Source organism: Acanthochromis polyacanthus, chromosome 18 (genome assembly GCF_021347895.1).
Source record: "Acanthochromis polyacanthus isolate Apoly-LR-REF ecotype Palm Island chromosome 18, KAUST_Apoly_ChrSc, whole genome shotgun sequence".
In the NCBI taxonomy this organism is placed as follows: domain Eukaryota; kingdom Metazoa; phylum Chordata; class Actinopteri; family Pomacentridae; genus Acanthochromis; species Acanthochromis polyacanthus.
Window position 1 is genome coordinate 8,110,043 of NC_067130.1, and position 16,735 is coordinate 8,126,777.

General features: G+C 40.1%; 1 protein-coding gene across 1 annotated transcript; it reads left to right on the forward strand.

Annotated features, from left to right (window-relative positions):
• The first annotated feature begins 9,182 nt into the window (after positions 1-9,182).
• On the forward strand, positions 9,183-11,422 carry rbp4l (retinol binding protein 4, like). The gene is made up of 5 exons (XM_022206191.2): positions 9,183-9,291; positions 9,711-9,828; positions 9,923-10,059; positions 10,704-10,816; positions 10,899-11,422. The coding sequence occupies exons 2-5, from the start codon at positions 9,712-9,714 to the stop codon at positions 11,120-11,122; spliced, it is 591 nt and encodes a 196-aa protein (XP_022061883.1). The 5' UTR covers positions 9,183-9,291; position 9,711; the 3' UTR covers positions 11,123-11,422.
• Positions 11,423-16,735: the final 5,313 nt, after the last annotated feature.

Sequence of the window (16,735 nt, forward strand, 5' to 3'; positions counted from 1 at the left end):
AGCAGATAGTGCTGAAGGTTAGCAGGGATCTGCCTATACTAAACTCATCAGCTGACCATGTAGTAACAGATATGTGGGCCAAATGATCCAGCCTCCAGTGTGCTGCAGGACATTCAGTGCCTGTAAAGCACAGGTCAAAATCTGACACTAGAACTGCGTTCATTTAGACGTAGACATAGACATATGCTCTGTCATGTCCTGCATTTAAATCTCAAGACATACACAGGAAAAAAATGTATGATTTAATAAGTTTCTCTGTAGAAACACTGTCCCGTTTTTCCTTTAATTGCACTTTTGTTATTTCACTGAAAAGGATGGATTTATTAGAGGCTGTTTGCAGTGACAAGTTGGAATGGATAGAACTCTGAAAGTCACAGAAAAAGCATATATATACAACAAAATGATTACGGTAATTAGCACCGAGAAAATGAAACAGCAAATAATATAAACACATAAAAACGACCAAACCAAGTTAACAAAGCTGAAGGCCTAAAAACATACAAGAATAGCATCTAATAATAATAAATAGAAAAACCTGAGAAGCAACTGTTCTGTTTTTTTTGTTAATTTAATTTTGTAAATACATCAAGTTACAGATTCTTGTGTATTTCAAACAAAAGTGTGATTTGATTACATCCTATTTCATCACAAGATATCAACAGAACGTACAGAAACATCAATGCTAAGTATACACACACTACATGGTGTTTCCTTAAATCTACAGTCTCTTTCCTAGATTTTTTAATTGATTACAGTCCGCTGCATCTACCTCTCGCTCTCACTGGTCTACCTGTACAAGCTCTTTAAGTCCTTATTAAACAAGGCCTCCTCTGGCATAAGCCCTGTTTAGTTAGGACACTAGCTGATTATCTCAGCACCCCAACTCTCTGTCTTTGTACAATTCTAAATGCAGTCCACATGCAGAGCACAGACACAAAGTGGGAAAAGAGAAATGTCCTGCGCTTCTGTAGGGAAATTAATCCTTCCATTCAGAGCTGGGAAGACCTGTCTATAATAAGGATCCATAAACACCTTAAACAAAAGGTCAAATACATAATCTGCTTCCACTATAATAGATTACGGCAGGTCCAACATGTGTACGTGTGACAGAATGAGCGAGGGAAGGAGGCTGTAGTGATTTAGGTTGATCACTTTGATGAGAGAGTGTATTGGACGTGTACCTGTAGCATCACCTGTATTAATCCACATATCATCTGAATCAACTGTGGTACACACTTACTCTGTACTTCTCTGGGTTTCAGAAATAGTGCACTTTTTTTTTTACATCAAAGTGAAGCTGTTTTGGCTTTATCTAATGAGAATGCTTAAATTTCAAAACTGTTTAGTCTGCTGATATAAAATCTACATAACACAATGAATTATTCAGTGGTAAATATAAACAATGTTTACCAGCTTTCTATCCGTTAGCATGTTGCTCATTAGCGCTATTATGAACACAAAGTTCAGCCCAATTTGATGGGAATGTCACCAGTTTTGATCTGGTGACAAACAAAAGTACTGAAGGTGCTGGGTGAAGGTCAGAGGATCAATATTGTTCTTACAGTTCATTCTAAGGAGGGAATTAATGTGTGTGACGAATTTCATGCTGCCTAATCTGATAGTTATTGACACATTTCACAACAAACATCATATATCTACACTGTGGATCTCATTAGGGCTTCCACAGCATAAAAAATTCACTTGAAACAGAATTTTTGTCCTGTTTTTCAGGAAAAACGTGCTTCTTGTTGGCAGTACACAGCCTATATAGCTCTGTATTTATAACATTTTATAAGCAACTTTTAATGCAACGTAGACCACATTTTGTCTACAAGTGTAATATAACTTTGGAGAAATTCCTACACACGTATCAATGCCATCTCTCTTTTAAGCAAGGAATGAAAAAATCATCAAAATGTTAAACAAAAAGAATCCTGAGGTCCCCAAACCGAACTCCCTCCTCACCCCGGCTGCACTTTGACATCTTGTCCATGAACACCACTAACAGGATCGGGTCACATGGTCACATCCTGACTCTACGTCTTACCATCTGTAATGCTCCCATACACCATGAGATGGCAGCAGACCCACAGAATAGTCTGCTGTCAGGGCATCCTGCTAGTGAAGCTTTCTAACATGTGGTTAACATTATGAAAGGGTCTATTTTATCCCCAAATCTGATCTTTTTCCAAAAAATAACCATGTGGATTTTGTTGGCTAAAGCTAACCACTTTGCAACTGGAAAAAAAAATACAAAAGTTGCTTTGGTTTCACATGAGAAACAAACCTCAGTGTCCTGGGTGAGAGTCCTGTGTTTGACCCATTGATCCCCCACAGCCTCCTCCCTACTGTGGCCCTTTTTCCACCTCACCTGACTTCCTAAAGCCTTCTGGCAGAAGGCCCTGAAGTCAAACTTCTTCAACCACCTTCTTAGCACCTCTAGTCCTGAAAGCTTTTACACACCCCTGCGTCACAGGTGACTTATTTTGCCTCTCAGGATCATCCATCCATCCGTTCTCTATGCACCGCATTATCCTCACTAGAGTTGCGGGGGACGCTGGAGCCTATCTCAGCTGACTCGGACGAAGGCAGGGGACACCCTGGACAGGTCGCCAGTCTGTCGCAGGGCCACATACACAGACAAACAATCACAATCACACTCACACCCACGGGAAATCTAGAGCAATTAATTAACCTCAGCATATTTTTGGACTGTGGGAAGAAGCCGGAGTGCCCGGAGAAAACCCACGCATGCACAGGGAGAACATGCAAACTCCATGCAGAAAGATCCCAGGCCCAAGCTGGGATTTGAACGAGGGATGTACGCGACTTGTCGTTTAATCGTTTAACCGCCTACTCATTTATTAAACCTTATATTATTTTACTAGTCGGTTCAATGCTGCATTAAGCATCATGCACCTTGTTCTTCGTGTCTCTGCCTCGGCTTCTTTGTAAACAGGCTGAGCACACTGTTGCCAACTCCTCAGTAAGGAAAGTCGCTGTTGGCTGTCCTAAAAATCGCTAGAAGTCGCTAAATGACGTCATCGCCTAATTTGCATATTTCCCAGTTTGCATGTAATTGTAATCAACGTTGTAGGAGAGAGGAATAACGTTGTGAAAGAGACCAAAAAGTGAATATAAAACACCCAAAATATGTTTTTGTACTAGAGGCTAAATGCTGTGGTTTATTTTAGCATGACAGAAAGAAACATTTTCGTTTATATGGCTCCGTAAGTCTGGATAGGATCTGTAGTGACTGCGCATGCGCGATTCATCTGTCGTCTGGCCGCGGAGTGATGTGGGTCTCCCCCTCCCCTCATTCGGACTGCTGCGCGGTTACTGGACTGACAGCCTGTGCTCTGGGAGGGGGAGAAGCTCACAGCAGCACCTGCTGCTTGTTGAAAACAGTAACTGCAGAATGAGCCGAGTTTTCCTATTAGAGTCTCCAAAACGGCAGAAAAAGTCGCTAGATTTGTCGCTAGTCGCTTTTGACCAAAAAAAGTCGCTAGGAGCTTTGAAAAGTCGCTAGATTTAGCGAGAAAGTTGCTAAGTTGGCAACACTGGCTGAGCAGCCAGGTAGAGAATTGCTCCTCCTCCCCTCCCCTCACACGTACAGGTAGCAGGGGGCGGTCGACCTCCGGATGACACGTTCATTTCTCCAAACCTACACCCAGTGTTGCCAGCTTAGCGACTTTCTCACTAAATCTAGCGACTTTTCAAAGCTCCTAGCGACTTTTTTTGTCAAAAGCGACTAGCGACAAATCTAGCGACTTTTTCTGCCGTTTTGGAGACTCAAATAGGAAAACTCGGCTCATTCTGCAGTTACTGTCCTCAACAAGCAGCAGGTGCTGCTGTGAGCTTCTCCCCCTCCCAGAGCACAGGCTGTCAATCCAGTAACCCCGCAGCAGACCTCGTGAGGGGAGGGGGAGACCCACATCACTCCGCGGCCAGACAATAGATGAATCGCGCATGCGCAAAGTCCCTACAGATCCCATCCAGACTTACGGAGCCATATAAACGAAAATGTTTCTTCACTGTCATGCTAAAACAAGACAACATGGTCTTCAATATTCCCTGCCACATGTGATGTCTATGAGTCTATATCCAAAATAGTGATCAAGGGCCATAACTCTGTTAAATATTATCGCACAGGTCTCATTTTCGAACTTGATCAAGGTGTCCATGGTGTGAAGCTACACACTAAATTTCGTAATCCTAGCTGTAATAGTTTCCGAGAAAAGCTGTCCCCTTCATCTCGGACGCACGGACGGACGGACGGACGGAGGCCAAACCTATATCCCCCTTTTCCATTTCGTGGAGGCAGGGGATAATAAACCACAGCATTTAGCCTCTAGTACAAAAACATATTTTGGGTGTTTTATACTCACTTTTAGGTCTATTCCACGTTATTCCTCTCTCCTACAACATTGATTACAATTACATGCAAACTGGGAAATATGCAAATTAGGCGATGACGTCATTTAGCGACTTCTAGGACAGCCAACAGCGACTTTCCTTACTGAGGAGTTGGCAACAATGCCTACACCGCCTGTCCGTTCATCCCCCCCCCGGCACAGCCACGCTTCGCGGCCCCCGGTCCCGACCGGGCGCCGCCATGCAGCTCTACGCTCGGGCGTGCGCCGCACGCTCTTCCCGTCTGGGCTACCTGGTTGATCCTGCCAGTAGCATATGCTTGTCTCAAAGATTAAGCCATGCAAGTCTAAGTACACACGGCCGGTACAGTGAAACTGCAAATGGCTCATTAAATCAGTTATGGTTCCTTTGATCGCTCTCTCAATGATACCCAACAGGCTTATCAAAATGTCTGATCCACTTGTGAAACTCTTCCTCATCTGTCAAGCAAACCCAGCCATCATCATCGTCATTTACGACGGGGCCGTGAACGCCACTGCAGCCTCCATCGTTATTATCAGTGCATTTTCTCCCGCGTCTTTTTCCAACCCCTGGTATCCCCCTCATCATTAGCGGTGTTTTGACCACTCCAGCTACACCCACCACGTCGACTCTTGCCACTCCGGACCCCGTGAAGCAAAGCATCGGCTCCGGTATGTGCTGCTTGTGGACTGTCATGGCGCACCGACCCGCTGCCGTCACGCACAGACGCAGCGGCACTTTCTGTCTCAGTGGACGACTGAACATCTTCATCAGAGGGTGAATATTCCTCTTCAGAATCTGAGTAAGCCATTACTTGCCAAAGTACTTTGTCAGCGTTGACCAGACCTCTCGGTATGGTGAGTTTTCTCACTCTAAAATGTGCCGTCTTGCGCTCTGATACGCTCCGACGGCGAAACTCTGTAAACTCCAAAACTTTGAATGAAAACACGCCCACAACTGATGCTCAGATTGAAGTTCCAGATGTCCGCCATCTCCTGGTGTACAGTACATGAGACACATGAGGCAGTATATTTGAAGCTATGACTTGTTATGTTCAGCAATGTTGCTTGTCGCAATATGCGACTTTGGCGCTTAAAGGGTTAAATTGCAAGTTTTCTGAACTGACTAGTCGGTTCGGAAATTAGTCAAAATTCCCATCCCTAATTTGAACCTGGGATCTTCTTGCTGCAATTCGAAAGTGCTAACCACTACACCACTATGCAGCCCCTCTTAGGATCATATGAGAGGAAAAATACAGCTAATTAAAATATAAGCTACAAAATATGTGTTACAAAATGTCATTGGCAGACATCAAACACTGGGGCATTTTCTGTTTCATGAAGGAAGCTCTTGTTCCCGTATACACATTTTTACTCTCGTCTCTATAAATCTTTTCCAGCTCAAGATGCCAATAATAAAATTGTCTTTTCCTGAAATTAATGAAATTCTTCCACTCACAAATCAAAGGTCACAAGCCCAGGAAGTCTGGCCAGGAATGACCTCAAGATCACTGTTGAGTATTTTTTTCACAGAACAGTTCCAGGGTCACAAAATGACTGTGGGAAATTTATCATCAAATCTGTTTTCAGTCCTTCATGTAATTCTACTCTGCTTAATGTGTCCAATTTAATAACCTTGGCACAAACACATATAGTGGTCTTGTCCTGTTTGAAAGTGTTGAAAATAAGAAAATCAGCATTCCATGCCATTTTTGCACATAGGACTTTAAATTCAATTAAAAAGGTGTCAAGTTTTTCCGTTTTTGTCAATACTCTATTTCAGTCCGTGGAAGTAGGATTATAGTAATGAGCAGCACAGTGAATGGAAAAAATAGATCAGCTGCCTTGACTGACTTGTCTGTCTGTATCCTTGCTGAAGTAACTGTTTACTATCAGTGTAGGGTCAGTCTACAACGGTCACCTCATTATTAAAGAACTTCAATTGAGGGGTAAAAAGTATAATAGTAAAACAGAGCACAGACAGGAGTCGTAAAAGACTTTGGATGTTACTACATGACATATTCTTTCAGCAGTAATCTCAGGTGACCGGGGTTAATCCAGGAAATGAGTGTTTGTGTCTGTACCTACGAGCATGAATGACTGTGAAAATGGACACTATGTCTGCAATGTTAGGCCCTCGTGATGTTGAGTGCTTCTTAAAACTCCCAAATGTCTTCTGAAAACGTCTCTTTGTTGAAGATGGAGTCCAAATTTAACATTTTTTTAGTTCATGTATTTAATTACCTAACTGAATTATTTGAATGTGTTTACACACCACTTCTCAGAGGATTACACCCTGATTACTCAGCCAAAGAAGACAGCATAACTAGGTAGTCCAATTCTGTTTACTCTCGCCTGGCAGGTATTACAGCAGGTGGTGTGACAGAGTGTAGTCTACGTCCTTGACCTGGAGTCTGTCTGCTCCCAGTCCTTTACATTTTCCTGCAATTCACCTTGACATAACATGTTCAGACAATGCTTTGTTACCTTGAGCCATCCTCTGTGCTTTACTGATGGATTGCCAAAGTTCCCATGAGTTTTAGAATACAATTAGTGATGACAACTTACATTTCAGTTTCCTTCTTTATCAATACATGAACATTGGGTTCTAGAAACTTTCAGGGATGGGATCAGCAAGTTGGCGGCAGGTGGCGGCGGCGGCGGCGCAGCGACTTCCAATCGTTGGGTCGTTTAAAATCGTCATTAACAAGCTATCGTTAACGTCGTTACCATCTCGCGGGAGTATCAGTGACAATAAAGTGTTCAAACTTGAAATGAAATCCGCGGAAATCCGCGGAAAATTCCCATCCCTGAAAAAAAGCAGAATTCCGCAAATTCGCGGAAAAATCACATCCCTGAACTTTGCAAAGAAAAGGCCAGAAAAAACGAAGCTCCAGTGAAGCTGATTGTGGCTGAGGAAGACAACACAACACAACGCTATACAGCTTTACTCTTTTCCCTCAAATCAAGTCAGCACTTCAGGGAACCTACTTCATGAGTTCCACAAATGATTAAGAAAATGACTTCTGCACTCTTTTCTCAGTGGAAAACCAGAAGGAAACAAGTTTAACTGCAGGTTTTCTTTATTTAAGCTAAATTACAGCATTAGTTTCACTATTTAATTGCAGCAGTTCATTGCAATGGTTTATTATCAATACCTTCATGACAACTGTATATAAAAAAGGAATTGAGTGTTCATCCCTGGAAGTTCTTGTCATAAAAACACAATTAGTGTCATTTTTGAAGGGTGCCAATAGTTTTATATCCTCTCAAATTTCAGCTGTGTCATATTTTTTAGTCTAAATTCACAATTTTTAGAACATACATCAATAGCACTTTATAGGTTTATCAGATCTCTGTCTTGTCGAGTAATAAGGACTTACTATATTTCAAAGTGGCACTAAGTATGATTGAGCCACATATAGTAAACGTAATGAGTCTGTGTCAGCTTATTTTTTCATAAAAATGAATTATGTGGATGGTTGCTGGACATTTCCATCATCATACTTTACCTTGTGATCCGTTGATTGTCTGAACCTGGCTTGGCAAGGTTCGCTGCCTCCTTCTGTTGAAATCGCCTTTTGGAAGTGACTGCCAACTGTAAACACACAACATTAGCATTATATTTTAAAAAACATGCAATAAATAATTTAACCATTACAAGTTATAATCTCATAAAGAAAAAACAAGACGACTTCGAACAGCCATACCTGCGTGTTAGCTAAAAATGCATCACTAACTGTAGCTCATGTCGCAAGCTAAGAAGAAGCTCACGTCCGCGTTAGCTTGCGATATCAAACAAACTGACGTTAGCTTCGTCCAAACCTCGAACAACAGGAACTATTTCACTTTTCAAAAGGGTCGAGGCACACGTAATAAACGCAAACACACTTGAAATATTTAAATAGTTATTAAAGAAGAATACACGTCTGTTAGAGATACAACGTAATTCGAAAACGCTAAAAAAAAAAGCATGATATGCTAACATGCTAAAGCGTATGTAAGCTAGCTAGCTTGGTAGCTGAGATTGGTTCACAGAAAGCACAAAGAAAGCATAATGTAATGTTGGAAAACTTTGTGCAAATACAATACAAACATTGTTCAAAAACATAAGTGGACATTTTTACTCATAGTATTTATTTCACTATTCATGCTTCCACAAATAAGTGCAGTAGTGTCATATTTTACATATTATTGTAGCGTCTTAAATGTAATATAACTAATACTTTTACTAATTACTAAGATAACTTTGCATAAAAGATAATACTAAAATCATATTTATCAACTGTAAGGTCATTTGACTCATCAGCTGTTAAATGTGTAATATAAAAACATTGCTTATGTCTTATTGTTTTGCTCTTGTAGCTGCATAATTGCAGCTACAAGAGCAAAACAATAAGACACTGAAACACTATTATTATTATTAGTAATAGTAGTAGTAGTAGAGGCAGTAGTTCAATTAGTGTTATAGTGTTATTTTCTGTTACTTGGGCAACTTTAGCCTTAACTCTACAAATGTTGGCACGTTTAATAATTTTTAAAAGGTCCACTTCCTACTAAATTTCTATTTTGTGTACATTCAAAACTACAGTTCACTGCCCAGCCCTGGTGTTCATGTGTCTGTTTTACAGCGCTTCCCATCAGTTACATAAAGGTTTAATTGTTTTTATAGTAAATCTTGGGCAGGTTTGAACGTACAAGCCAGATTACGATAAGGATTTCAACCCAACAGGATTACCTCTAGATTTAAGCACCTTATTTAGTTCCAAGCAGCGAAAATCAGCCATAAGCTTGTCTGCGGTGCACATATATAAGGGCAGCCCCTGAGACAATACCCAATCTGCTGGATAACCACGTACAGATTATTACTCACAGTCGCTACTTTGAACCAAAACAGGTAAGAATCTTTACATTCTAGTTATATCATTGTCAGAAAGTTGTTGTTTATTTCTGTTGAGAGACTTTACCAAGATACTGTACGAACTGGTAGGACATACAGGCTGTTGGTGTCCAAAAGGGATTTTTCCTGGCTTACATTTTGGAATTTAACATGGAATAGGTTTTTAGAATGAAATGCATTGCTTCAGCATAATTTGAAATCTAACCAGCAGTCAACTAGTCCTACTGTTTTCTATATTTCATCTTAAATGGTGCCATTTATTGATGGTATATTTATAATATTGCTACATCATACAACAGGAGTTGATGGGCTACTTTAGAGTAAAGATGCAAAATTGAATTTCTAACAATGAAATGTATTTAAATTTGAACTCCAAAACATGACAGACACATAACACTGATATTTGTTCATTACAGAATGGGATCCTCTAAGCTGGCCCTGCTGCTGGTCTTTGTCTCCTGCGTCGAGCTCTCTCTGTCCGCCTCCTGTGTCGTTGATAGCTTCTCCGTCAAAGAGGACTTCGAACCCCAGAGGGTGAGTTAATGCAAACACACAAATGGCCTGCATCTTGCAAAAAAAATGTTGAAAGCAGTTACTGATTTTTGCCCGTCTTTCCTTTTCATTGCAGTATGCAGGGAAGTGGTACGCACTGCAGAAGAAAGACCCAGAAGGCCTGTTCCTGCAGGACAACATCTCAGCTGAGTACACCATCGACGATGACGGCTCCATGACTGCCTCCTCCAAAGGACGTGTCACTCTGTTTGGGTAAGTTAGAGAGTCAGGTAGACAGTGTTTATACTCATCATATATGGATAAAATTACAGAATTGGCTTAGACTTTTTAGACTTACAGTTATACACTAAAGCCAGACCTTCTGATCTCATTGCTCTTGCACAAGCGCTATCCTCATCCTTGCTGAGGGCAAAGGGTCCTTTCAGGCACAAAGACCTTCTTGATTCTCTGTCAATATCTGGGGAGTTGAGGGGCCACTTCAGATATTCAGTTTCCTGGGTACAGAAGTTAAGAAATGTCTTCAGGCTCTGCTCATGGTCCAAGTTAAGATTTATGAAAGGAACTCTAGCAAAGAATGTGTTGAACGGCATTAACTATAACACGTGTTTTTCCCTGGGTTATGAAGGATTAGGAAGAAAATGCAGGTTGGAGAAGGGGATTTTTACACAGCAACGTGGGCTTAAATGCACAAACAAAAGAATTACAACTGAGTTCAGCACTCAAGAACCTGTAAAATATACTGTTGGCATAAAAAACTCTGCCTACTACAGACTGGAATGAGAATTTCTGAGACATACACAGTAAGAATTATCTGTAATTGCTAGAAAAGGGAGAGTTTTTGCACTCATTTCACATTCTGCATAGTGCTTATATGTGTTTGTACCATCATTTTGCAGCTTCTGGGTTGTGTGTGCTGACATGGCCGCTCAGTACTCCGTTCCCGACCCAACCACCCCCGGAAAGATGTTCATGAACTATCAGGGACTCGCCAGCTACCTGTCCAGCGGAGGTTAGTTCTGCACACATTCCCTCTGCACCTCACATTCTTCTTCTACCCCACAGTCCTTCTCACACCTTTCTGTCCAAACCAGGGGACAACTACTGGGTGATCGACACCGACTACGACAACTACGCCATCACCTACGCCTGCCGCACCGTGAAAGAAGACGGCAGCTGCGAGGACGGCTACGCCCTGGTCTTCTCCAGGAACCCACGCGGCCTGCCTCCCGCCATCCAGCGCGTCGTCCGTCAGAAACAGGAGGATATCTGCATGGCCGGACAGTTTCAGCCTGTCCTGCAGTCTGGAGCCTGCTAAACAGAGAGGAGGGGAGAAATGTACGCCGGCTAGCTGCAGTCTAGGTGGTTTGACAGCAAGAAGAAGGAGAATGAGAGAGTGCATTTGTATAAGTGAGAGAAAATTGCAAAAAAAAAAAAAAGCAAAACAATAACACTGAAAAATCCGCAAGACTCTCCAAGATTTTCTTCTGTTTATCTTTTTTACCCATTTCCTCCTTGTTTCGCTCATCCATCCTGTCTGTCAGAGGAAAATATTACTGTTGCAACAGCGATTGGAGTGAATGTGAAAATCCAAATAAAAAATATTTTTCTAAACAAACATATGAGAAAGATGTCTTTTGTGCTCGTGGGAAAATCGTAAATTCACTCTAATAGGCTCTAGTTACAAATGTAGATCACAAAAAAGTATTCCTCAGCAGTTCAGACTTGGAAACATGCTGCACTTTGACCATGTAAGTGGCTAATGTCTTCTGAGCCCAAGAAAATGCAGCCAAACACAGGACAATACGCTCTGAGTAGTAATGGGCTTACTGGTGGTCTGATGTTCAGAGATCTTAGTCCTATTAACTCAGCTGCTAGACCACTCGGGGTGCTGCAAGGTGAAGGACCAAACTAAGAATGTTTCTAAAGCCACGTCTGGTTTGGACTGCAGAAATAACTTCAGGGCTTCAAGGTTACAAGTAAAGCAAAAGAGCCATCCTTGGTGGCAGAATTATTCCCATCCTTTATTTAAGTAAAAGTACTAATAACATACAAATCCTACTTTAAAAGTCTTACTTATTGGGTCAATATATAATTGTGGGACTTTTTGTGTCATAGTTGACATTTTTGCTGTTTTCAGGCCTAAAATCAACCTATAACCAAACACTACATGGCATTTTTGCAGAAAAATTCTTCTAAATATTATATCTACACAAGTGAGTAAAATTGAAATTGAAAGTTATTTATAAAGATATTGTGGTAAACCTATTGACATATGTTAAATCCACTTTGATATACTGCCATTAAAGAAATATCTGTCATCGTTATCTCAACTTAATAAAAAGAACACAATCAAAACAACTTTTGAATGAGCTCATTGTCTTATTATTTAGCTAACTAGAAAGTGGTTGTTGTTAAATTCGAACGGCTACTTAGCTGACATTTTAGTAATATCCAGTCATTTTTCATTAATAAGTGAGTATTTCTGTACTAAATAATTCTGGAATTTGTAAAGACATGATCATAATGAACATAGAAGACTTCTGTAAATTTTGTAAAATTACAATTACAATTCGTGTAACAGGTGATATCAGGGAAGGGAGAACAAAGCAACCCCTGATCCTGATAGCATTATTATACGGTTTGTATTGACATATTTGTCTTTACAGTGACATATTCATCAACCTGACACATCTAAAACAGGCTCATCTAACTGTTAAAGATGCATCCATTTCTTAACCTGCAGTACTATTTAATCGATGTTCTAGTTCATTGTTGGGTCTTGCTCTGGTTTGTTAGAGAAACACTGCAGGTGGAAAGTAGGGATGTGTGTGACTGAGGATCAGCAGGGGATTGTGGATATCGTCTGTGAGTAGTGACAATGGTTGGCGGGACAGTGTAAGCTACAGTTAGTCTGTTTGTAAACTAGCTTAACTCCAAGAGGATCAGCTGTTCGGCCTTACTGGGAATCAGACCATCTGTAATTCTCCAGAAAAACTGCTGAACCCCAACAAAGTTTTGATTAGGCCTGTTTGACAAACAGCTTCAATCACAGGGCGTGGATTGTGATAATGTTGGATTTTACACAACACCAAGTACTGGAATTTATGCACAGCATTTCATATATACAGCAGATACCAGTTTGAATGAAAAAAGAAAATAAGAGTTTGTACTGTGTCTTCATTGCAAATTCAGACTTAAACAGACTGTGACACAGAGGTACAAATGTAAGTTTTATCTGTTTGATTCTGTTGAGGCCCCAACAAAAAAATCTGATGCCTTTTCCTTCTGCAGCCAAACAAATGAAAGCTAAAGTGACAACAAAACTTTACTCATGACTCAAATTCTGGTTGAATGTCATATTTCAATGTGTCAGACAGGTAGCTTTCCTCTTTTACTCACAGTTTGATATTTGAAAAACTGGCCCTGTACAACGGACTTCACTGTTAAACTCATTACCTTAGATAAATGTGAATGTTTTATGTAGATTGTCACAGATAGATCTGTCCACCAGAGGGCCATCAAACCACACTTAATGTTGAACACTCTATAGAATAACAGCTCATGACAGTTTCATATAGTATTTATTGTCAGTATTGCATTAACCACATAAAGCCCACTGTTACAAAAATACAACATTAGTTTTACCACGGGACCAGTTAGCTATGACAGAAGCTAATCCTGTGGTTGTTCCTTATGAATTTACTTCAGGATTGTGTTGAATGAGACCAGAAATGAGTCGGTATTTTGAAAAATATCTGGAGGTGTGCTTGTTTTTGAAACATCACCAGATTGCTCAATCCAAAGACCTGTCTGTCTCCTACTCATCTGTACCACTGTTTTCTCCACAGGTTTCTGTCTGTATGAAAGACAATAAAAAAGTAAAGAGGAGTTACAAAAAAAAGATTACTCCTGTATTCCAGCTCTTGTTATAAAAGACAAAACCAAATATGAACAGGCTTCTGCTTGCAGACTGGCTATTATTTACTATAAATCTGTGCAGCTAACAACAGTGTATTCTAATTAACTGTGTCTAACTGTGCTGCCTAAAATTACGTAAAACTGTTTTAAAAAAAAGTATTTATTAAGACAAATGGATTTATCTCACAGTAGCATTTGGTCAAGCTAAAGTGCAAAGTCAGTCTTTCTGTGTGGTTGTAAATAGTAGATAAATATAGATCCATTCGCTATAAATCAGCTGAATCAGTAACCGAGACATTTAAGACCAAACATATCTTTGCAAATGCTTTGTAGATATTTATGCAAGACCTTTGCAGCTCTATTCATAAATAGATAAAGAAAAAGTAAGTGTTGTAATAGAGCATCATCATCATTAGGGATGTCTGATAATATGGGCCCACTGATGTTATCGGCCTGATACTGGCATAAAAATGTAATATCGGTCAATATTGTTATCAGGGTTTTTTTTGCCGATCATGAAAACCGATAAACTAAGAATCTACACAGACATACAACTAAGTCAGTTATTGTTTGTAGTGTTGACACTGTAGCTGTCATGAAATCAGTTCTGAGCTAGTGACCTCTGAGCTCATTTCAAAAGTTCCTAAAGGTCTGTTAATCCTTCAGTATAAAAACAGGTTTATGTCTTATGATCAGCAGTTGGATTTTGGTTTTCATTCAAATACTTTCCACTGGAGGACAGTTGTTTGTGGCGGCAGTGAATCTATAAATGACACCAGGCATCAGTCACCTACAGATGTGAGAGGCATTAAAATAATAAATGCTGATGATCTTGTGGCACCAGAGTGAGACATTTCTCACGATTCTCTCATCTGTTTGTCCTGTTGAAATGTTCTCTAGCCTTGTTGATTACCTGTCTGTCTGTATGTCTCCTTTGACTCATCAGACTCTCTGTCTGTTGTTTTACGACTCTCTGAGCTAAGGGTCTTGACAAATCTGTCTGACTGTTGTGTAAACAAGCCAAGCCTTTGCCAGGGGAGGGGCAGTGAGGCGCTCATGATGGGATTACCTGAGGCTCTGGAGTCTTGTTGCGTTTTGAAAAAACTCAGTGACTCTGTAAGAGGATCTCAGGTTGCCTGTTGTTGTTGTATTGTTTTGTGTTTTACTGGTCCATTCTGTTTGTCTTGTTTGCTCTGTAAACAGCAGATTGAGTGAAAACTGACAAAAATGTGCGTGGTAAAGCATGTAGAGTTGACTTCTTAAGGAATCTGTGTGGATAAAATTGTTATTGTAACTTAGATGTCGCCATCGATAGACAAGACTACAGATTAAAACTCATTACTATGAACATGGTCTCAGATACACTGGAGTCCTGCATATTACATTTTAGATTTTAAATCGAATGTTAAGACACTCCTTTCGTCATCATTTAATTTTCTCTTTGTGGATGTGGATTCCTTTAGCTTGGTGACTCTCTTCCAAAGGTCAACTTAAATTACAGATTATCATCATTGCAGACCACAGCGGCATCATTATGCCATGATGGACAAAGCGAATACTTGTAGGAGGATGTGCTGATTAAGGGATTATCAGAGCAGTGAAAAAAGTCCTAAAAGTCTCTTATAAAGTTTATATAATCAACCGACTCACTGCTAAACCTGTGTGTATGAAAACCAAACAAATGAACTATTGTACTGTCAGTCATTCCTGATCATCTGTTTTTATTAAAGCAAAGGCCAGAATCACTGTTACTGCATGTGTTCTGACAGTCACATACATACATCACCTGTCACTGAATTATTTCATTTTACAAGTCGTTCTTATCATAGTAATTTTAGTTATTTAGCCTAAAAATTTCCTCAGAATTGTCTTTGATGGAAAAATCAGACATTACTTCACGTTGAACCTCAGTAACAACAGATGTCCGCCTGCATAATAACTGTGGGGAGACTTTACATGTTAACAACTTTACTAATTATAAAGCAGCTGTTTTTACCCCTTCAATGTCTGTTTTCATTTGGTGTAGCTTTCCCTCCATGTTTTATAGCCAATTTTATTACCCCCAACAACACAGTCATAAATGGATATTCGTTTAACTCTATTCTTCTGTTCCTGCAATTAAAAAAAACTTTCATCACTGATTCATTACAGAAAATTATCAGGAATTATCGGGCGATGTGACAACAAATGACAGAACAAATTAAGTAGTGTTTAATTTGTTGATAATAAGTTGTTGTAATGTGTTTACTACTAACTACCAAATGCCAGCAGCTACTGTATTAAACTATGGTGAACATTGTAAACCTGTAATGCATTCTAACACCAACAGCACTTTTGGTGTTATTATTTTCACATTTTGTTGTGTTTTAGTCACTTTTTACTTTTGTGTCATCACTGTGAGTGTTTGTTTACACTACAAGATTGCTTGGTTCGGTTTAGGAACATAAATGACTTGGCTTGGTACAGAAAAACAAAAATTCAGATTTGGGATAAAATGTACCTGAAACGGCTGTGCGTTTTGCCACAAGAGCATATCTAAAAAACAGAAGTGTCTCACAACTTCACAACATTTTTGTGACAATATGTTTTGTGCCGTTGTCTAATGTAGCCATTACAGATTTTGGTGTGAGACTGGGTTAAAATATAAGGCAGACGTCATCTAAGGTGTAAGTACTTATTGCTAACTGCCAATGCTATCTAAAAAGTAAAAAAAAAACAACAACAAAGACTCAGCCACCTTACACCACAGACTTACCTGAGATGGCCACATGGTCCCAGGCGTGAACTAACTGTGACGTCACCCGTTGGTTTCAACGTCGAGAAAATGAAGCCCGGATTTTGCTACTTCCTGGTCGCCGTTTTGGATTTTTTGGACGTAAAAAGCATCATCAAACAGGCTGGACCAGAGAGCAACTAGGGGCAGGATTGGCTGAAGACTCTCTTATCCCACCCACAGAGGCTTCTGTTGCTGTCTATCAAGTATAGCCACGCCCCCTGGCTTCGCCAACTT

Coding starts and splice junctions, on each gene's coding strand:
- rbp4l (XM_022206191.2), top strand. CDS start 9,712: ATGGGATCCTCTAAGCTGGCCCTGCTGCTGGTCTTTGTCTCCTGCGTC. Junction 10,060..10,703: donor GGACGTGTCACTCTGTTTGG/GTAAGTTAGAGA, acceptor ATCATTTTGCAG/CTTCTGGGTTGTGTGTGCTG. Junction 10,817..10,898: donor CAGCTACCTGTCCAGCGGAG/GTTAGTTCTGCA, acceptor TGTCCAAACCAG/GGGACAACTACTGGGTGATC.